We start from the raw sequence: 23,058 nt of genomic DNA, 5'->3' as shown, positions 1-23,058 counted from the left end.
ACACCTTCTGAGAAGCACAACTGCTTACTGTGAAAGGGCAGCCTATATAAAGCTGACTTTGAAACCCTTTCTGAAAAGTGCATTACTCCATGAGCCTGTCTGTCCTCTTGTTTTCTCCAGGGAAACCTCAAGTGCTGGCCGAGGCGTCTGCAAGCCAGGCTTCCTGCTCCTCTGATGGGTATCCGATACCATCTTGGATCTGGAAGAAGTGCTCAGACAAGTCCCCCAAGTAATGTGGACCTTGGCCTCTCTTGTGTTAGAAGAACATGAAACTCTCTCTGACATACTGACGCTTTCTCGTGAATTCAGTTTAAGAAGAAACGCTAGAGCATTTCAAATGCTTACCTTCCTAGTCGACCATAATTCTCAATGATCATAGATTGTTTCTGATAACATATAATAGATGTGTCTCTTACAGACACCATTAGAGAAACACTCACTTCCAATCTGAAGACAGCCACACCCCTCTGACTTCTCTGCCATTTCTTTTCAGCTGCACAGAAGAAATCACAGAAGGAATTTGGAATAAAAAGGCCAACAGGAAAGTATTTGGACAGTGGATATCGAGCAGCACGCTGAACATGAGCGAGGCCGTCAAAGGGCTCCTGGTGAAGTGTTGTGCCTACAACGCCCTCGGCACGTCCTGTGAGACAATCCTTCTGAGCTCACCAGGTACACAGCAGTCGCTGTTGAAACAGCCACCTTCAGGAATTCCCCACTGGAAGTTAGGCCCTGTCTTTGGCTTTTATCTGGGTGTGTAGGTTCAGTGTGAGATGAGAAGGCTTTCTGAGTCAGGCAAGAATCCCTACTGAATATACATGTTCTGTAATTTAAAGGCAGAGTGACTTCTACTGATGTTACTGTAACTCATGAATTCATTGTGGGTAGAACCCCAGACTCCTGGTATAGTGGGCATCTACCCCGACGACCGTGGTAGCTCAGTGGCAAGGAATCAGCCTGCCAGGCAGGAGACTCAAGTTTGATCCCTGGATCAGGAAGATCCCCTGGAGAAGGAAATGGCAACCTGGAGAATCCCATGGACAGAGGAGGCTTGTGGGTTACAGTCCCTGAGGTCGCTAAGAGTCGGACGCAACTTAGCAACTGAACAACAGCGACACAGAGATCCAGAGCCAGGGAGAGAGTTGAGTAATTTGGAGCCTCTGCCACTTTTCCTTTCAGTTCATCTCCTTATTTACCTTTTAGCCTGCTGTTTTATCATTTTTGGTTTGATATTTAGAGCCCTCTGAAATTAAGCAATTCTGAAACCTGGCCGCCTACACTAATGGTTTAGAATCACCAGCATCCCCAAACTAACTTCCCCACATTCATATGACAGCTTCATTGTGGGAACACAAGTTTCTTTTTTTTTTCAAATTGAGCTATAGTTGATTTATAATGTTCTGTTAGTCTTAGGTGTACAGCAAAGTGATGCAGGTTTTTTTTTTTTTTTTTTAGTGATGCAGTTTTATATGTGTCTTCTTTTTCATATTCTTTTCCGCTATAGTTTATTACAAAATATAGAATATGCTGATAGTTCCCTTTGCTGTACAGTGGGACTGTGGTGCTTGTCTACTTTATGTATAGTAGACAAACATTCTTGATTCAGTCACATGTGTGACTTTTCAGATTGTTTTCTATTATAGTTTATTACAAGATCTTAAATATAGTCCCCTGTGCTATATACTAGGACTGTATTGTTGATCTATTTTATATATGGTAGACAGACTTCTTTTTTTTTTTTAATCTGGCTTGACTATCCTGTGGGTTTAAATAGATGTAATCCTTAAAACCCCTAGTAAATGATTTTTTATTTTTTTTCCTGCAAGTAAATGATTTTTTAAATTGGGCTCAGAGGGACTTCCCTGGCCACCCAGTGGTTAAGACTCTGTGCATCAATGCAGGGGGCATGGGTTCCATTCCTGGTCATGGGATGGAAAAATTCCCAATGGGTTCAGAATCATCTAAAATTTTCTGGGAGGGAAGTGTCCTTTATATGAACATGGCCTGATTTTTCTGTGGGCTTCTGTGCGTAGAGGGCTTGTAAGCATCACAAATAACAGGCCCTCAGACAGGACATGAGAGGTTGTAGTGAGCCTGCACTCTCCGGATTCTCACCCACTGCTCCGGGATGCTCTTCCGTTGCAGGGCCCTTCCCTTCCATCCAGGACAACATCTCGTTCTATGCAACAATTGGCCTCTGTCTTCCCTTCATTGCTGTTTTAACCATGCTGATTTGTCACAAGTACAAAAAGGTAAAAGCAAAGGTTAAAAAAAAAGAAGCTGTGACTGTGTCCCATATCTGAAGAACGCCCTGTGGCTAACAGACTCATTATTTCCTCTCGGAAGCAATTTCGGTACGAAAGCCAGCTGCAGATGGTGCAGGTGACCGGCTCTCTGGATAACGAGTACTTCTACATTGACTTCAGAGAATATGAGTATGACCTCAAATGGGAGTTTCCGAGAGAAAACTTGGAATTTGGTAAGAATCGGATGTTTCATCTGTTTCCTTCCTGTGGGAAAATCCTCAGCGAACGCTCACTCACTCACCACGTGTCTTGCAGGGAAGGTCCTCGGGTCGGGTGCTTTTGGAAAAGTGATGAATGCGACCGCCTACGGAATTAGTAAGACAGGGGTCTCCATCCAGGTCGCAGTCAAGATGCTGAAAGGTACAGAGACGCGCCGAGGGGGCGCCTGCCGCCGCCTCTTTTCCATCACGGTTATGGGTACTGCTTGCCGGCTTCAAAGCTTAAAAGGGAGTGAGTTGGGGTTGGTGTCCACTAATTTATGAATATAAAATGCAAGTCCACCTCTTCTTCCTCTCTGTCTGCTTAGGTTTTTTTTCAGCGTTGGGGTTACCATTGCTACAGGCAGCTGTGTGTCTTACATGGTGACACGGACTCTTGGGTAGAAGAGGCAATCGGTGCCTTCTGTTATCACTCCCCACTCATTTCTCACCTGCCCTCCCCAGCATCCACCCTGATCATCACTCACTTAGCAAGAGCGCCCCCAGCTGGCTCTAAGTGATCAGTGACCCCCTCCCTCCACTGCCCCCATCATGAACCAAGTCTAATGGGCACTTTTCTGTCCTCACATTACTTCAATTTTCAGCACAAGTTGGCACGATCTATAGTTCCCTCCACCTTTTTTGTGCTTGCTTCCTTCAGTTTCCATGGCGCCATATCTTTCTGGTTTCCTCCCACCCTCTGAAAGCTGCACTGTCCTTGGCTGCTCCCTCATCGGCTCATCCATATCTCACGTGAAGTTCTCGAAGGCTTGCTCCGGGTCCCGCTTTCCTCTCCACTCCTCACACTCAAGGGCTGTCTCAGCTCGCCCATGACCTCATCCCGTGTACGAATGGTTCTCACGATTGCGTCTCCCTGCTAAGCTTCAGGTTATGTCCAAATGCCTGAATGTCTCCTGCTGCTGCTGCTAAGTCGCGTCAGTCTGTGTCCAACTCTGTGCGACCCCATAGATGGCAGCCCACTAGGCTCCGCTGTCCCTGGGATTCTCCAGGCAAGAACACTGGAGTGGGTTGCCATTTCCTTCTCCAATGCATGAAAGTGAAAAATGAAAGTGAAGTCGCTCAGTCATGTCCGACTCTTCGCAACCCCATGGACTGCAGCCCACCAGGCTCCTCCGTCCATAGAATTTTCCAGACAAGAGTACTGGAGTTCCAGGGTCCCTCAAAGACAGTCTATCCAACGTGGACTCCTCCAACTCTGGCCCTTGGTTGATACTCCCTCTCTCACCGATTAGTTATAAGTACCAATGACTGGCCATGGGCCACCCAGTTGGGCCAACCAGGAACCTAGGACTGACTCATCTTAGAAACCATCCTCATTGTAACTATTCCTATCAGTCTTCTGCAGGTGCCTCTTCAGTCCATCCTCTTTTCTCTTAACCCCTGTTACTGCCTGTCTCTTCTAAGTGGATGCACCAGCCTTCTAAGAAGCTACTCTATGTACACTCTTACCTCCTTCTGGATTCTGAAGCCCAAGTGATACTTCTGAAATGCAAAGCTGATCACATACTTTTCCTACTTAACCTTCCCAGTTGCTTTCATCTTGAACAGTCCACACAGCCCAGCACGATGTGGCTGCAGCTCTCCTCTGCCCTCTCACTCCAGCACGGCACACGGCCAGCTCTCAGTTCCTCTGGAGTGCCGTGCTCTTCCCGCCTCAGGGCCTTTGCACATCCATCCTTCCCCTTCCCCTTTCACGGCATCACCACCTGCTCCTCCCGTAGATCTCAGCTCAGATACCACTTCCTCTGGGAAGCCATCTCTCAGGCCCCAGATGAGCTCAAGTTCCTTGCTAGATGCTGTAGCCCAGCTCCCTGTGGGCTTCCCCCCCACATAAAATTGATCACAACTATAATCACATGGTTGTTTATTTAACTAGTGTGTTAGCTGCCCCAGTAGCCTGCAAGCCTCATAAGGGCAGATCTGTATATTTTGGATGCTGTCCTCTTTCTCTTTCTTTTTCTTTTTTAAAATTTCATTGGAGTATAGTTGCTTTGGGGTTTCCCAGGGGTAAAAAGTCCATCTGCCAATGCAGGAGACGCAAGAGACATGGGTTTGATCCCTGGGTCAGGAAGAGCCCCTGGAGTAGGAAATGGCAACCTTCTCCAGTATTCTTACCTGGAGAATTTCATGGACAGAAGAAGCTGGTGGGCTACAGTCCATGAGGTCGCAAAAGAGTCAGCCACAACTGGGCACACACACACGTAGCTGCTTTGCCATGTTGTGTTAGCTTCTGCTGCACGGCATAGTGAGTCAGTTACATGTATACATCTATTTCCTCTTTTTTGGATTTCCTTCCCATTTAGGTCACCACAGAGCATTTTGTCGAGTTCCCTGTGCTCTATAGTAGGCTCTCATTAGTTATCTATTTCATACATAGTATCAACAGTGTATATATTTCAATCCCAATCTCTGAGTTCATCCTACTCCGCCACCCCCTTGGTATCTATAAGTTTGTTCTCTGTGTCTGCTTTGCAAATAAATTCACCTGTACCGTTTTGCTAGGTTTCACATATAAGTGATCTTGTATGATATTTGTTTTTCTCTTTGTGACTTACTTTACTGTTTGACTGTCTCTAGGTTTATCCGTGTCTCTGCAAATGATGCTGTCTCGTGCCTTTTTATGGCCGAGTAATATTCCATTGTACCTCATCTTCTTTATCCATTCCTCTGTTGATGGACATTTAGGTTGCTTCCATGTGGTCCTCTTTCTTGATCTTGGCCCATCCAGTGACTTCAGGACTTCTTCCTCATCTTTCCCACTCTGAGTTCCCTTGGTTAACTCCTGTTTTCCCTCAGGTCTCAGCATAAAACATTTAGTATCCCCTTCCCCACTCTCCCCAAGTCTGGGTTAGGTGTCCCTCTTGTGTAGGACAGCATCCTACATTCATTTTCCATGTGGCATTTATTTTTTATTCTTATTGAAGTGTAATTGATTTATAATGTTGTATTAGTTTCTGCTATATGGCAAAGTGACTCAGTTATACGTATGTATACATTATTTTTTGTATTTTTTTCCATGATGGTTTATCACAGGATATTGAATTTAGTTCCCTGTGCTATACAGGGAACTTACCCTTGTTGCTTATCCTTGTTGCTTATCCATCCTATAGATGATCATTTGCATCTGCTAACCTCAAATTCCCAATCCCCACCTCCCCCCATGCCCCTCCCCTTGGCAACCACACGTCTGTTCTTTACGTCTGTGAGTCCACTTCTGTTTCACAGATAGATTCGCTTGTGTCGTGTGGCATTTATGACACCATATTGTAGTTTACTTACTTGTCTCCCCTTTCCAGGAGGCTGTAAGCTCCAGGAAGACAGGGGCTGTGTCTTCCTACTATTTATTCCCCCCCAGTTTCCGGTACATTGCCTGCTACCCAGTAGGCATTCAATAAATACTTGTTGAATGAATGAATAAAAGTCAGGGAGTGGTACATGAAAGTGCTTTGAAAAAGTTAGGGTCCTTTGGGTCATGAGGAACAAGACATGGACACCTGAAAGGCACAAATCCCTGTGCAAAGTGAGGCAGTGGGAGATGTGACACAGAGTGGGTCCCGACCCACTCAGAGAAGGATATCACTGCTAGGCCAAGAGGTTGGAAATCTGGATGCTCCTGAGAGCTCACACAAGTCAAAATAGATGTACTGAAGCTCTGGAAAAGCCTCGTGAAAGCTAGCATCTTCCAGCAGGAAACAATGACACGCTGAAGTAGCCAATCAAATCTCCATTGAATGTAAGAAATGGAGGAGTGGGTGCCTGGAGGGCAAGATCCTGAGGTCCTGCCCTGGCCTCTAGGGCTCCAACACCCTCCTGGCAGTGGCAGGTGTCCTGACTACCTGCGCACATTGGCCTCGATGACAGGAGACCTTTAAATTCACCAATAAGTACCTCCATGCCACATTTCTAAGCAAGATGCCAAGTAAAATTTGCTAAACCATCTAGCCTTACTCCAGGGGAAGTAGTAGATAAATTCTAGCCTAGTCAGCAGTGATCGTCCCATTATCAATTAAGGAGTTTCTTGAGAACTTGGTCAGTGAGAATTGGTCCTCTTTGACCTTCTTACCAAGCTTCCCAGGTGGTTCAGCAGTAAAGACTCTGCCTGCCAATGCAGGAGACATGGGTTGGTGGGTTCAATCCCTGGGTGGGAAAGACCCCCAAAGAAGGAAATGGCAACACACTCCAATATTCTTGGCTGGAAAATCCCATGGACAGAGTAACCTGGAGGGCTACAGTCCATAGGGTCACAAAGAGTCAAAGCCAACTTAGCAACTGAGCACTCAGGCAGCATGCACAGCCTCCTAACCACTGGATTCCTGACAAATTTAAGGTTCTAAATCTGAGGATCACAGGTTGGAACCCTCACTAACATTCCCATCTTGTCACTCTATGACTTCAACAAACCAAAAGTAAAAAAAAAAAAAAAAAATGCATGCTTCTCCCTTCAGCATATCCATTAACTTCTACTGTGGAGGAAAGTCATGTGTTATTATTTTTTTCTTTTCTTTTTTAAGGGTAAATTCTAAAGATTTTTATGTTGCAGGTAGAGGAAAGTCCAGTAGAAAAGCACATTATTTGATTCAACTTTCATGCTGCAATCTTTGACATTCTGCCTTAAAACATAGTGTATTGCTATTCAAAATGTATGTATTATTGAATGTATTTTAAAACTTTTATGCAAATCGTCTCTGAACAGAGGAAGATTTTAATTTATCAAATAATGTAAAGTACCTATTTTACTTCCGTTTTTCATTTGTGATGCCCTGCCATTGACAGAAAAAGCAGACAGCTCGGAGAGAGAGGCTCTCATGTCTGAACTCAAAATGATGACCCACCTGGGCAGCCATGAGAATATCGTGAATTTGCTGGGGGCGTGCACCCTGTCAGGTAACCAGTTCCCACTCAGATCACCTAGAAGAAGACATTTTAGCCTGGAGACAAAGATGGTCTTTGTTCTCCTGTTTCTCTCCTTTTGGTAGTCATAGTGTGGGCCCCCAAACCCAAGTGGGATTAGACATAACAGTGCTTCAGGGTTAGATGCATTAGTGTAGGCAATGCCCGTCTTCACTTGGAAATGTCATGGAATTCTAAGTTACTTAAAAGGAATTCCCTGGCTATCCAGTGATTAGGGGGCTTCCCTGGTGGCTCAGCGGTAAAGAATCCGCCTGCAGTGTAGGAGACGCCGGTTCTGTCCCTGGGTCAAGAAGATCCCCTGGAACAGGAAATGGCAACCCACTCCTGTATTCCTGCCTGGAGAATCCCATGGACAGAGGAGCCTGGTGGGCTGCAGTCCATGGGGTTGCAAAGAGTCGGACATGACTTAGGCACTGAACCACCACCACCACCAGTAGTTAGGATGTGGCATTTTCACTGCTGTGTCCAGGGTTCAATTCCTGGTCAGGGAACTAAGACCCTGCAAGCCTCGTGGTGTGACATGGCAAAAAAGTTAAATTAAAAAAAAAAAATAATAACGACGTTGCAAGCACATTTTATGTGTCTCTCTCTACCTGCCCAGGAGGTGCTTCTCCCTGGCTATAGAGCTTGGCCACTGCCCCAGCTGGTCTGTTTCAAATAAGGTGCAGCCACGGAGGGCCTTCAAACTCTATTGTCCCAGAATCCAGTGGAGCCCATGCTCTGATCCTCTCCCTTCTGCCTGGAAGTGCCCGAACCCTGTGCCCAAGCGTCACTCCTTTGGGGTCAGCCAGCCAGAAATGAGGAGAAAGTGGATTCAAGAGGTGTGTGTGTGCTAAGTCGCTTTAGTCAGGTCTGACTCTTTGCAATCCCATGCGCTGCAGCCTGCCAGGCTCCTCTGTCCATGGGATCTCCAGGCAAGAATACTGGAGTGGGTTGCTGTGCCCTCCTGGGATCTTCCTGACCCAGGGATCAAACCCGCATCTCTTGCTGTCTCCTGCATTGGCAGGCAGATTCTTTACCACTAGCAGCACCTCGAAAGCCCTTTAAGAGGTGACTAGGGATATATTTCTCCCTCCTCAGGCAAACCACAAATCAGCATATATTTACCAAGTGGTCCCAGTACAGGCAGCATATTATTATCCATTGTAAACTGGGGAATCCCAGGGACCAGTGGTTGTTGGCTGAGCCAAAGTGAAAGGCAGGAAGAGACAGCTTTCCAAAGAGTCTGGACAAAAAACTGAAATTGACTTTAAAGTCCAAGATGAGATAGGTTCAGACAGAATTGTCCTCCCACCTCTCCCCACCAAAGTTCCCATAGAGTGGGGTTTCTGCTACATAGATGTCTGAAAAAAACTATTCAGTGTCTGTATACCTGGAATTAAAACCATCACTATTTCAGGACCAATTTACTTGATTTTTGAATACTGTTGCTACGGTGACCTTCTCAACTATCTAAGAAGTAAAAGAGAAAAATTTCACAGGACGTGGACAGAGATTTTCAAGGAACATAATTTCAGTTTTTATCCCACTTTCCAATCACACCCTAATTCCAGGTAAGAGACTTGTCACAGTTTATAATAACACATTGCAGAGCAGACAAAGTATGATGGTTAAATGCATTCCACCAGCCAGTTTCTAAGGACCGCTGTCCAGCACACTGTGGTCTGTGTGTTTTAAGACCTAGGAAGATCATTTATCTTTGCCATAGTTTCCCTGCTGACTTGAACAATGAGGTTTTCCCTGTCCTGCAGTACAGGCACTGTAGCTGAACGGGTGATTTCAGCCCACTTGTACCTAACTGCATCCTAGACATAGGACCTTTTAGGAAAGGTGCATGATTCAATCTGTCAGGCCTCCTGGTTGACACATGGGTATTGGTAGGAAGAAAGAGCGCCTTTCCCAAAGCCCCTGTTATATTCCTAGAAAGTAGTGTGGGTCCTGGGAGTATTGCACAAAAGAGCTTTAAATTCACAAAATGGATTTTGAAAAATTAGGATGCATTGATTGTCATAACGATGAGAATAAAATAAAGTCGGGATGATGTTCGTCTCTGTGCTCTGCCATCCGTGGACTCCTAAGTGGTTCGTGGTCCCCACAGGCTGTAGGTTTGGCGGAATGCTCGTCCTCATCCTTAGACATTTCTTGCTGATGACTAGAACATAGTAGCTCAGTAACAGCCTTCTCAGAGTGAATTTACAGGTGCTCTGATAGAATGGTCTGAGGACCAAAATGCATTCCCTAGTGCATTTCTATTTCCTTCCTACATGAAAGCTGTCCCTTTTTCTAGAGGTGGATTTGTTAGAGACTTTTAACTTTATGGGGGGATGTATGGAGGGTGCATTTGAGAGTCCTTGTTTTCTTGGCATGTATGTTCCAGCACATGCCTCTGGCCTTCTAGTGCTGAGACAGACTAACATCCTGAAGCCGGGGACCCCATGGAGACCCCAGGCATGTCCTTGTGCAGCTGCCCTTAACAATTCACACCAGTCTTCCGTTTCGTGCTCGTTTCTCAGTTCATATTCTCAGACCAAGAGGATTCTGTAATGTCATCTGTGTTTTAGAACAGAGTTGTGTGTGACCAGCACTCCTTGGTTAGTGACAACTGTGTTGATCAACTCAGCACCTTCGATTCATTCCAGTCACTGGATATTAAAAACACGAAGCAATTACTTTTGGAATATTTGTGGTCTGAAATCATTAAGCCATTTTGTAAAGATATGGACATTGTAACTAGAGTAAACTCTTATGCTAGAAAAAATGGAATCATTGTGTTTCATGCATACAAAATTCCTCAGTGAAGAGTTTTACTTTAAACATAAAAGAGAGTCTCAGTGTTACTACTTGTTAATTTCACAGGGAAAGGAAATGAGCTTTACAAAGGCCAACTTGGGGAAAAAAAAAAAAGATGATGAAACACTTAAAGTTCTCTATAGAAGATTTGCATGACATGGACTTTTATAGGGAAAGTCACACTCCTTATTAGCTTCGTGATTTCGGCAAATCATATTTATCTCATCCAGCCTAATTTCTCTTTGATGAAATGTGACTTTGACACCCAGCTTGTAGGCTTGTGGGAAGAACTGAGTGAGGTCATCTTTGAACCAGAAGATTCCAAACAGAGAATGGGAATCACTCTTAACCTAGTTTGATGGACAAGCTCAATTACACAGATGTTTTTAATGTCCACACACAAGAAAAGGATAAGTTGATGCTATGCTTTTAATTTAAAACCCCATTTGTAATTGGAATTCATTTCTTTGATGAATTGTATATTTTAAAATAAAATCTCTACTCAGAAGAACATAAATAATGATATAACTTTTCTTTTCTTAAATAGTATGCCGGGTTCAAGAGACGTTCAAATACACCCGGACTCAGATCCTATCTCAGGGTTCAATGGGAATTCATTTCAGTCTGAAGGTAATATTTTATTCTAAACAGCGCTTCCAAATAGAAACAGATGCAAAAGTTCTGTGTTTACTATTATATTTTTTAAAGGTGCGTAAACGCAAAAGCATGCTTTTCTTTGCTAATATCATCTAAAGACTTCATTAATGCATATTTGCCTTAAAGGTAGTGAAAAACCGTCAATGTATGTATTATGAATTTTATGTCAGTGTTTCAACTAATAAACATGAAGCGCTGTTTCATTTGATCAGTCAGGTTTTCTTTTTAAAAGTCATAAGTTAACAAAAAAAGTCATAAATTAATTACAGCCACTTATTACCTAGTAAGTGGAAGCAATGATGAGCTCTGGAGTCAGATGGAAGTCGGGTTAACCCCCAGCTTCCCCTACTTTGAACAGCTGAGCCATAGTTATCTCATTTATAAAAGGGAGCTAATCAAACTTTCCTCATTGGACTCTTAGAAGGATTGACTGGAAGAACATTAAACGCACTAACAATTCCTAATATGTGGTAGGTAATTGCTCATTCTTTTCCCAAGTGGCAAAACTACCTAGTGCAAAAGAAGGGCATCTAGGACTTCCCTGGCGGCCCAGAGGTTAAGACTTTGTGCTTCCAATGCAGGGGGCCTGAGTTCGATCCCTGGTCAGAGAACTAAGATCCCCTAAGCCATGTGGCACGGCCGAAAAAAAAAAAAAAAAAAGAAGAGCATCTGAGACCTCTGATTCATCACCCAAGAGCTGGAGAATTCACTCCTCTAATCAAAGAGATCTTTAGGTGGCTCTGCCCAGGCAGCATGTATGCAGATGCGTGCATGCCCAGTCGTGTCCGACTCTTTGCGACCCCATGGACTCTAGCCCCCAAGGCTCTTCTGTCCTCGGAATTATCCTGCCAAGAATACTGGAATGGGTTGCCACTTCATCTTCCAGGGGATCTGGAAGTCCCAGATGCTTTTCTTTTGCACTAGGTATTTTTGCCACATTGGGAAAAGAAAGACCAATTATCTACTACATTTTGCGAACTGTTTGTGCACTTAATGTTCTTCCAGTCAATCTTTCTAAGAGTCCAATGAGGAAAGTTTGATTAGCCTCCTTTTACACATGAGAAAATTGTGGCTCAGCTGTTCAAAGTCATTCAGCCAAAAAGTGGGGATCAAACCGATGTCTCCTGTATTGGCAGGAGGATTCTTTACCACTGAGCTGCCTGGGAAGCCTCCTAGGTTTCACAGTACTCTGCATAAATAGGTTAACCCTGGTGCCACCAGAAAGATGATGTAACAGCTCCCTTTGTACATGAGGTGCTCACAGAGATTTATAAAGTAACTTATTTTTTAAGTATGGCTGATGTACAATATTATATAAGTTACAATATGGTGCTTCACAATTTTTAAAGGTTCTGCTCCGTTTATATTCATTATAGAATATCAGCTATATTTCTTGTGTTGTGCAATTTATCCTTGTAGCTTATTTTATACATAATAGTTTGTAATTCTAAATCCCCTCCCCCTATCATGCCCTTCCCCTCTTCCATAAGGCAGCTTCTTTGCATTTTGGCAAAAATGAGGACCAGTTCTATTTTACAGATGAAATTGAATACGAAAACCAAAAAAGGCTGGAGGAAGAAGAAGACCTGAATGTACTGACCTTTGAAGATCTCCTTTGCTTTGCATATCAAGTGGCCAAAGGAATGGAATTTCTGGAATTTAAGTCGGTAAGCTCCTTTTTAAAGGCAAGACTCACAACAACAACAAAAAGATAATTTGGAAGAAGAGGTGCTGGTTGGTTGTTTTTTCTTTTTTCCTTGTTCATTTGACTTGCAGCCCTTCAAGTCGGTCTTTCCCTCCTGTTCACTGTTGGAGTCACCTAGATGTTACGGAGCTCTTGGCTAATTGTAGTATAAAGGTCCGGGATCCCTTATTCCATGAAGGCTATCCTAGCCCTCTCAGGCTGCCCAAAGTCCCCGAAACTTCCAGACAGGAGGTCCTCAGGAATCCCACCTCAATGCCACGTATAGTGGTGGCCAAGGCAGTCACTTCAGGTTGTTCAGCCTGTGTCCTGCATTTGACCCAGGGGATGAGTGGAGGTTCAGATCCTGGGTGCCTTGTTGGCCAGGCCGGCCACCCTGGCCACCTGTGTCTGCTATGAGAGCCTGCTAATCCCCGATCCACTGGGGCTGCTACACAGACACCTCAGAGCCTCCTCATTCCAGGGACTCTACCCTAATTTTGCATTCTTTCTAAAATAGTCTTTCAGCCCTGCCCGTTCTCTGACACATCAAATGTCTGCTGCCTGTAAGCCGACTTCAGCCCCATGTCTGGCTACTTCCTCTCCTGTTTTCTTATCTTCTTACTTTCTCTTTATTTCCCCAACTTCTTCCTCCCCCACTACCTTTTCCTTTTGTGTCTTCTAGTCCTCCCTCCCTCTCCTCCATGCCCCTTTGCACTCTCCTCTTTTCTCCCTGAATTTGAAGAGAATAATTTCAAGTTGGTTTTTTTTTTCTTTCTTTAATTGCTGTCTCAGGGACTTCCCTGGTTGTCCAGTGGTTAAGACTCCATACTTCCACCACAGGGGATTCAGGTTCGATCCCTGGTCGCGGAACTAATCCCACTTGCCAGGTGGAGTGGCCAAAAAATTTAATAAATAAATAAACAAAAATTTAAAAAATGTGCTATCTCTAATATAATGTATTACATCAACTATATCTCAGGTTTAAGAAAAAGATGAACCTGGAATGAATCAGTAGCTTTGAAGGACAGGAAAAATATCTATTCACAAGAACAACCAAACTATGAAACAGGTTGAGATAAACAAGACACGTGTAAGATCTACATGAAGAAACCTGTGAAACTTGGTTAAAGGGCAAAAAGGGAGACCTGAATAATGAGTTCTATTTTGTTCATAGAGGAGAGATTCTATGTTTAAAAGTCAGTTCTCTCCAGGTTAATTCTAGTTAACCCCAGTTAGAATCCCAAAGTTTTGGTGTTTTTGTTTTTGTTTTTTTCTTTTGTGGTTGTTGAAAGTATTGGGTTGGCTAAAAAGTTCGTTCGGGTTTTTTCCATAGGATGTGAAGGAAAAAGCCAAATGGACTTTTTGGCCAACTCAGTCAATATATGTTGACGTCTCTGCTTTGCTTTTCCAAAGCTGGACAGCACTGCTCTATAGTTAAAAGAATCGCAGTCTCCTAATCCTTCCCCAGCCCTCATCCCGGGATACACTCCTCTCCTGTCTTCACTGCGTGCTGCTGAGTCAGCCCCTGTCTCACCTCTGCATCTGCAATAGCGCTTTCACCAGTTTCTTTACACACGCTGATGGCATCTCCCTAGATGGTCCAGCCCGGTTGCTGGACCTGTTGTGGGACCCAGTTGCCTGTTGTTAGGTAAATATTCAAACCACTCACAACTGGAGGTCAAGGGGCACTGCCTTTTACCCCCCTGGGCTTGTTTTAATAAGAACGTTTGCAGAATCTCTGGCTTTTTGGAACTCTCTCCCCTGTTTTCCCTCCAGGCAGGTCCCTCTGGGTCACCCTGTCAGTCTCCCCTCGGTTTCCTCCCTACTTCTCTGGCTGCCCCTGGGTTTCCTCCGCGGCTCCGTGAATCCATCCTGCATTGCCTGCTGACTGGTGCCAGGCACCATGACAGGTGCCAAGATACAGAGGCAGGTCTTATCTCTGATGGGGAGAAAAAGAAAGCAGAGATGCTACTAGACTAAGATAAACACTATGTTCAGTTAAGGTCTGGGAACCCAGGGGAGAAACAGGCATGTCAGACCCAAGGGCAGAGAGGCCGTGCAGAAAAGATTTTCTGAACAGAGTTCATGCTGGGGCTGGCAGAGATTTTATTTTGTAATATTTTGGAGAAAAAAATTAATTTTTTAGTAGTTGTGGCTCCCAGGCTCTAGAGTACAGGCTCAGTAGTTGTGACACTGGGGCTTAGTTGCTCCCAGACCAGGGATCGAACCCGTGTCCCCTGCATTGGCAGGTGGATTCTTTTTTCTTTTTTTAATATTTTTTTATTTTACTTATTTGAGTCTGCCAGGTCTTGGTTGTGACAAGCGGCATCTTTGATGCAAGATATTTAGTTGCAGCATGTGGGATCTTAGTTCCCTGCCCACTGGGCCCCCTGCATCGGGAGCATGGAGTTTTAGCCACTGGACAGCCAGGAAAGTCCCGGTAGGCAGATTCTTTACCACTGAGCCATCAGGGAAGCCCAGGGCTGCTTTTCCCTCCACTTCAGTCAATCTTTCCAAACTTCTAGTATTTTTCCCGAATTTAAAAAAATATGTTATGCCATTTTATTGTCAAAGCTATTTTCCATTCCAGTCAGGAAAAACACACTTGTCCCTGCCAGAAGCTCCCACACCCCTCTGGGAGCCCAGCAAAGGCTGGGCTGCTGTGTCTCATTTACAGCCAGACACGCATCTGGTTTGCTTGACCTGCTTTCTCAGAACCCGGCCCCTTGGCCTCTGGGAATGTTCCCCAAGGAGCACCAGTGGCTGCAGCCACAACATCTGACTTGTGCAAACACTGTGTTACCCATTGTGATGATTGCTCAGGACTCAGTAAAGATAAGATGCCTCTATGATCTGCCCTTCCGTCATCTGTAACTCCTGTGGGCTTAGTTGCTCAGTCGTGTCCGACTCTTTGCCATCCCACGGACTGCAGTCCACTAGGCTTCCCTGTCCATGGGATTCTCCAGGCAAGAATACTGGAGTGGGTTGCCATTTCCTCCTCCAAGCTATCTTCCCAGCCCAGGAATCGAACCCACATCTCCTGCAGCTCTTGCATTGCAGGCAGATTCTTTACCATCTAAGCTAGATGGGAAGCCCTTTGTAACTCCTACTGAACTTGAAACGATAGGTGAGATTGTCTTCTGTGATAACATACAGCCTGGTAACTCACACTCCCATCTCTTTCTTTCTAGTGTGTTCACAGGGACCTGGCTGCCAGGAACGTCCTAGTGACCCACGGGAAAGTGGTGAAGATCGGCGACTTTGGGCTGGCTCGAGATATCATGAGTGATTCCAACTATGTCATCAGGGGGAATGTGAGACTCCTGTTTCTCGTGTAGTTTTATCCTGTTTTGGGGGGAGTTTTATTTTATTTAATATCATTTTATTCTTTTTTATTGAAGTATAGTAGAATTATAATGTTGTTACTGCTGTAGAGAAAAGTGACTCAGTTATGCATATATTTGTATATATACATGTTCTTTTTCATGTTATTTTCCATCATGGTTTATCACAAGTATAGTTCCCTGTGCTCTACATTTTGTGCTTTGTCATTGCTAATCTAAATATCTGCACTCACAGTAGTGCATTTGTGATTTATGATAATTTCAGAAAACTTCCTCCCAGCAGTCTACTTCCTTATGCTTCGAAGGTTTTTCTGCAGCATCAGGGATTAGTCCATCTATAACAAAAGTTGAACAAAATAGCATCACACCTATCAATTAGGGCCTTGAGTGCAGTCCACACTTAAAAAAAAAAAAACTTGTTACTTGTACTCATTTCATTTCCTTTAGCTATAAAGTGACTACTGTGTTATACTTTCGATCATGGGAATAGGTAATCATTACAAGACAGCATTTACAAAATACAACATATAAATTAAACATTAAATATACATTTTCAAAAGGCACAGTATTTAAATCAAATGTTAGTTGCCAGATATTTATCATCCAATTACTGTTATGCAAGGAGACCTAAAACATCACTGATGTTTGCATTTGTGTGCTCACTCGTGTCTGTTTTTGCAACCCCCGTGAACTGAGGCCCACCAGGCTCTTCTGTCCATGGGATTTTCCAGGCAAGGATACTGGAGTGGGTTCCCATTTCCTCTTCCAGGGTATCTTCCCAACCCAGGGATTGAACCCTCAGGCAGTTCAATTCTCCTGCAGGCAGGTTCTTTACCACCGACTCACCTGGGAAGCCAAAACATCACTGAATCTCCTCATTAAAAAAAAACTGAGGACAGGTGTGTTACTTATAAGAGAACTCCTAAAAGTAGTAGATGATAAAATTGTGTATAGCTGAACAAATATGGTTTTTAAGAATTACAATACCTGGATTTCAGCTCCTCTTCTTTCTGGCTATTCACTTTTACGATTTCTATCTGCTTTATTGTCCCTACTCTTCAAGTAAGAATAATAACAACAAATGCAGGTATTGTATTTACCGGGTGCTAACTGCTATTATAAGTATTCCAGGTATTGACTCAGTCGTCAAAGTCCCCGTTTGTGGTTGAGGAAACGGGCACAGAAACATCACTTGCTGAATATTGCACAGCACACGCGTTAGATAGTGAATGGTCTAAGCCACACAGTCTGTGCACAACTTCAGTGATTCAGTGTTTCCCATGAGGATTACTCATCTACCTCATAGCACTGTGGGAAAAAACTAACAAAACCAACAGGGAAGAAAGGGTCTGTGGAGGGTAAACATACAATAAAGGTTACAAATCAAATTAAACTGTGTTCCCACTAGAATCAGACACTCAGCTGAGTTTGGATCTGTGCCTCCCTTATTGTAGCTGCAGTCATAAATAGGACGAACTAATGGCTTTGAAGTCCTCACCCTCCTAGCTGGTGGTTTCTTAAGCAGGAAAGCCAATTCCATTTGGAACCACAATTAATTCCTTTAATTAATCAAATGAACCAGACTGGCCAGCTTGATTCTCCCAGCTCATCCTTTTGAAAATAATTTAAAACAGAGTTTCTTTCTCGAGGTTTGATTTTACTTGGTAGATTAAATGTGCTCAGTGAAGGGTTCTCAACCCATGAAATGGAGAATGCTTCAAAACTCTCAGCCCCAGGAACCTATCTGTCCCTGTGCCTTGATTCTAATCTGAGGCTACACCCATTCGAAACTCCGCTTTCAAGCCACTGGGGGTGACTAAAGCCACAGACACCACCAGCGTCATTTCTGGAAGCCACGTCGTGTGCTCCCTCACCGCATTCCTGTGGATGAGATTTCCACTTAAATTCTTCCAAGAAATGCTTTGACAAAATATTCCACTAATTCACCAGCATCCTCTTACCTATGGGGAAGTGACTGGCTGCTCCTAACTGTGGGGAGGGAGGGAAGGGAGGCGGGGATGGGGGAGGGAAAGTCTAGTGTAAACTTACTAACGCCAAATGCAAGCTTGAGTTTTAAAGAAATAAAAAGTTTGTTTGTCTAAGGCTAATGTGTTACAGTATGAATTTGACAGTGAGAAATGTCCCCTTGGGAAATAAGATTTTCTCAGGGAAGCAGTAAGAGTGCCCTGAGGGAGAGAATAGACTTCCCTGGTCGCACAGATGGTAAAGAATCCACCTGCAATACCAGAGATGTAGGTTCGATCCCTGGGTCGGGAAGATCCCCTGGAGGCATGCATGGCAAAACCCATTCCAGTATTCTTGCCTGGAGAGTCCCATGGACAGAAGAGCCTGGCGGGTTACCGTCCATGGGGCTGCAGAGAGTCAGACAGGCCGGAGCAACTAACACTAGGGAGAAAAAAAGGCGATCATCTCACTAACTGGAGGAAAGAAGGGATGTTTATTCGTGGAAAATTCACCATCAACCTCTGCTTGGGTTTTATGCAGGCCCGTCTGCCTGTGAAGTGGATGGCCCCTGAAAGCTTGTTTGAGGGCATCTACACAATTAAGAGCGATGTCTGGTCATACGGAATATTACTCTGGGAAATATTCTCACTTGGTAAGACTTGCAGTTCCCTGGGCTTCTGCATTCCGTGTGCTCTGCACCCCTCCCCCACTCCTATTTCACAGGGTGGACGAAACGCCCCTTCCCAGAGCTCCCCCAGTCTTACTTCTGTTGCAGCCTGAGCCCCTTTATGTTTATTCGATGGTGTCTGTCTGTCTGTCCTATAACCTGCTCTCAAGCAGGAACATGGCTTCTGCCAGGAGCCCGGCACCTCGCGGTGCTGGTCCAGGAATTGAGGATCCAAGTGTTCGCTAACTGAATAAGTGATAAAGAAATGAAGGGTGAGCGGATAGTCATACGCCCTCCTGTTTTTCCAGGTGTCAATCCTTACCCCGGGATTCCGGCTGATGCTAACTTCTATAAACTCATCCAGAGTGGTTTCAAGATGGACCAGCCGTTTTATGCCACGGAAGAAATGTAAGTACAGGATGAACTGAAAAGTGGCTGAAATCATAAATGTACCGTTTGTCTAGTTCCCAACACACGAGAAAAAAGTAAAACTCCTTAGCATGAAGTTCCCATGGCTTCTCTTAAGAAAAGAAAAAGAAAAGAAAAAGAAATTCTTCCTTTTGGTTTCAGGAATTTCTGAACACAACTGAACCTTTTTCTGGGTTTCAGTTTTTACTCGAGGGACCCTTCTCCTGAATTCTGGTCCACATTGTATTTGTCCAAAGGCATCATCTAATTTGTCCTTTCTGATATGAATTCTAAGTCTAGGACAGTACTTGCCTCAGGACAAACATGCCATAAATAAGTCACTCCACAGTAATAAATGGTGCTTTGTTAAGTGGAAAGTCACCCATTTTGCTTCATTCAGATTTCCTGTCTTGCTCCTATTCTGTTGTCTTTGCAGATACTTTATAATGCAATCCTGCTGGGCTTTTGACTCCAGGAAACGACCATCCTTCCCTAACCTGACTTCATTTTTAGGGTGTCAGCTGGCAGATGCAGAAGCAGCGGTAGGTAGCAGTACAGTATTTCATAAAACATCCTTAGGAAGGAAAGAACTCCATCACTCAGAACTCTCATGGCTGATTCGCTAAGCACTATATTTAGTTACCAAGTTGCCTTCCTCATCACAATTGGTCTTGATCACTCCTTAAAAGTTATATGGGGTTAGATATACTTACAGACAAGTGTTTTAAGGGGGAAAAAATTTTAAAAACGCTTTTCCTGAAAATTTCAATCGATTAAGAAGTTAAATGCTTTTAAGTGACCAGTGCAGAGGACAAAACCAGAAAATAAGATGTAATCCCTATCTCCAGAAGGCACTGAGTTTTCCTAACTCAACAGCAAGGCTTCATATGGAATAATTGTACAACTCAACCAGGTAATAAAGAGCACAGGCCTGGAGTTCTGGGAGCCTAGGCCTCCTAGGTGGCTCAGTGGTAAAGAATCCGCCTGCCAGTGCAGGAGACGCAGGTTCCAGTCCTGAGTGGGGAAGATCACTTAGAGCAGGAAATGGCAACCCACTGTAGTATTCTTGCCTGGGAAATCCCATGGATAGAGGAGCCTGGCAGGCTACAGTCCATGGGGTAGCAAGAGGGTCAGACACGACTTAGCAACTAAACTACAATTTATCCCAAAGACAGACAAGGTCACGTGTGCACTTTGTCAGCTATGACCAATCCATCAAAAGGTTAACTATGGTCCATGAGTACCATGAAAACCTAGGCTGCCATTAAAACGATGAGAAGTGACCATGTGTAGTAAATAGTGAAAAGACGTAACACATGTAACATTGGAACAACATATTAGTAATTCTCAACAAGGATCTGCAACAGAATCTGTTGTCCGAGCCTCCTGAGACAAAAATTGTGTGTGAATAGCAATCTACTTTAACAGTGATTTCAGCTTTTTTTTGTCCATGTATCTGTCTATGTTGCTTAGGAGGCAAAAGGAGAAGGTGGTGGCAGAGGATGAGACGGTTAGATAGCCTTACTGACTCAACGGACATGAGTCTAAGCAAACTCCAGGAGATAGTGAAGGACAGGGAATCCTGGTGTGCTGCAGTCCATGGGGTCGCAAAGAGTCAGATACAATTTAGTGACTGACGAACAATTGCTTAGTTTATCTATATGAATGTGTATTAACTTTATAGTGAGACAAAAAAGTAGAGCTGTTTTCATTTGGACAAAAATTTTAAAGTCAAAACTCCCAAGTGAAAACCAAGAAATCTGTTCTCTGTATTTATTATATAAAGACCAGATCTCTTTTGGGGGACTTTCTCATTTTTAAAAAATTTATTTTATTTGAAATATAGCTGATTTACAATGCTGGGTTAATTTCTGCTATACAGCAAGGTGATTGAGGTATACATATAAATACATTCTTTTTCACATTCTTTTCCATTATGGTTTAATCACAGGATATTGAATATAGTGCCCTGTGCTATACAGTAGGACCTTGTTGTTTATCCATTCTTTATACAAATGGCCTCTCTCTTTTATGGTTTTTCTGCTCGGCGTTAGCATTTCTAGATTGAGATTCTATATCTAAGAGAAGAAACAATAATGAAATAAAATATTTGACTATGACTTGATTTCTCCCTAAACAAAAAGACCACATTTGCTTTGTCAATTAATAAGTAGACTATCCTCTATGATCTATACGTAATAAAAGCAAGTAACAATTTACAATGTAGGCATGTGACTCGTCAGTCTTAGGTGGTGGTGATTTGTGTCCATCTCTTTCCCACATACAGATGTATCAGAACATGGATGGCCGTGTTTCAGAGCGTCCTTCTGTTTACCAAAACAGGCGACCTTACAGCAGAGAGGTGGACTTGGGGCTACCCTCTCCTCAGGCTCACACTGAAGATTCCTAGAGAAACGACTTAGTCTTAAGGACCTCATCCCCCCTGCCTACCTTAAACAGGCTGTGTAGATTACCAAAATAAGATTAATTTCATCACTAAGTGAAAGTATATTCTCAACTGCTGCTTTGCTGGACTTTTCTCTAGAAGCTCTCTGTATTTACTCTTGTTTCCAAAGGGACTTTTGTAAAATCCAGTCATCCTTTGCACAAGGCAAGAAGAGCTGATAACGTTACCGAAGCATCTACCTTCATCCAAAGGCCTTCCCAGGCTGGCTTGAGTGAAAATTGTCTACCTGAAGTATAGTATACTCCTGTAAATACAGAAGACAAAAGCATTTTGCTAAGGAAAAGCTAATATGATTTTTTAAATCTGTTTTAAAATAATATGTAACTTTTTCAGCTATTTAGTGATATATTTTATGAATGGAAATAAAATTTCTACTATAGAAATGTTCATTATTGAGTTGTTTACATGGCAGACTTAGGGTAAGACTTAATGGGAGTCATGAACCTCCTGAAACCCTGTGAGATATGTTACTTGTGCCTGTATGTATTTTTCCTTTGAAGAAGGCTGATTCCTTCATCAAATTTTTGAAAGGCTCCGTGACTCCTGCCCCTAGACTGGGTGAAGAACAGTTGATGGTCATGAGCTTTACCAAAAAAGGTGTCATACACTGTAGACTTCCAGAGCCTACTTCCTTTTAGAAACAACACAAAACAACCTTGTGCTGAGATTCACTCATGATGTTACATGGAGCTGTGAATATACAATTACCACTATTTACTCATTTTCACCTGATGACATTTGAAGTTTTTAGGGGTTGGGTGGGGTCATGGCTTCACAGATAATACCATAATTCCTCATGGTATTATCCTTAATAACATAACTTTTGTATGCACCAACTATGATATTGAAAAGGCAATCTTTTCTTAGGGAGGGTGGCATTTATTTTATCTTTTAAACGTATTTTGTTGAAGTATAGTTGATTTACAATTCAGTGTTTCTGCCGTTCAGCAAAGTGTTCAGTTATTTATTTACTTATTCTTTTTCACTGTGGTTTATCACAGTTTCCTGTGTTCTACAGCTGGACCTTGTTTATCCATATTGTCTACGTAATAGCTTGCATCTGCTAATCCCAAACTCCTAATCCAAGGAAGGATGGCATTTCAAAACCTCTTAGGAGAGGGGGTGGGGGAGAGAAGGACTGGGACAAGTGCTTGTGATTAGCAGATGCAAACTAGTATAACAGGATGGATAAGCAACTATGATCCTGCTGCATAGCACAGGGCACTATATTCAACGTCCTGCGATAAACCATAACAGAAAAGAATATGAAAAAGAATATATATGTGTATGACTTTTCACTTCTTGGCTCTACAACAGAAATTAACACAATATTTTAAAACAAGTAGACTTCAATAAAATTTAAAAAAATAAATAACCTCTTAAGGGAAAATGAAATTAGATTCTTTTAAAACCCAGCTCTTAGCACAAAGTCAGTTTTCGTTTGGGTCAAGTTTTGTCCTGGACATGACTACACATTTTAAAAAGTGTCAGAGCACAACTAATGGTCCCCGGAGTTTGGGCCCGGGGTGTGGCTCGCTTTTGGTCAGCCCCCGCCTCCCGGCCCCTGTAGGAGTCTTGCCAGTAGGTGGCACCCCGGCACTGCTGTTTTCATCACCACAGCCTGGCCGCCAGGACTCCAGC

General features: G+C 43.5%; 1 protein-coding gene across 3 annotated transcripts in view; it reads left to right on the top strand.

Annotated features, from left to right (window-relative positions):
- The window catches only part of FLT3 (fms related receptor tyrosine kinase 3), a 78,200-nt gene extending 56,394 nt beyond the window's left edge, over window positions 1–21,806 (top strand). For all 3 annotated transcript variants that reach the window (XM_020882206.2, XM_070471721.1, XM_070471722.1), the window contains 14 exons: window positions 121–229; window positions 494–672; window positions 2,146–2,252; window positions 2,347–2,479; window positions 2,562–2,666; window positions 7,298–7,408; window positions 8,835–8,988; window positions 10,773–10,855; window positions 12,422–12,549; window positions 15,758–15,880; window positions 18,416–18,527; window positions 18,851–18,950; window positions 19,387–19,492; window positions 21,238–21,806. In XM_020882206.2, the coding sequence (XP_020737865.2) occupies window positions 121–229; window positions 494–672; window positions 2,146–2,252; window positions 2,347–2,479; window positions 2,562–2,666; window positions 7,298–7,408; window positions 8,835–8,988; window positions 10,773–10,855; window positions 12,422–12,549; window positions 15,758–15,880; window positions 18,416–18,527; window positions 18,851–18,950; window positions 19,387–19,492; window positions 21,238–21,360 (1,673 nt within the window). In that variant the 3' untranslated portion in view covers window positions 21,361–21,806. The remainder of the gene's footprint in view (window positions 1–120; window positions 230–493; window positions 673–2,145; window positions 2,253–2,346; window positions 2,480–2,561; window positions 2,667–7,297; window positions 7,409–8,834; window positions 8,989–10,772; window positions 10,856–12,421; window positions 12,550–15,757; window positions 15,881–18,415; window positions 18,528–18,850; window positions 18,951–19,386; window positions 19,493–21,237) is intronic.
- Window positions 21,807–23,058: the final 1,252 nt, after the last annotated feature.

This window comes from Odocoileus virginianus, chromosome 8 (genome assembly GCF_023699985.2).
Source record: "Odocoileus virginianus isolate 20LAN1187 ecotype Illinois chromosome 8, Ovbor_1.2, whole genome shotgun sequence".
In the NCBI taxonomy this organism is placed as follows: domain Eukaryota; kingdom Metazoa; phylum Chordata; class Mammalia; order Artiodactyla; family Cervidae; genus Odocoileus; species Odocoileus virginianus.
This window is presented reverse-complemented; position numbering and strand designations above follow the sequence as displayed.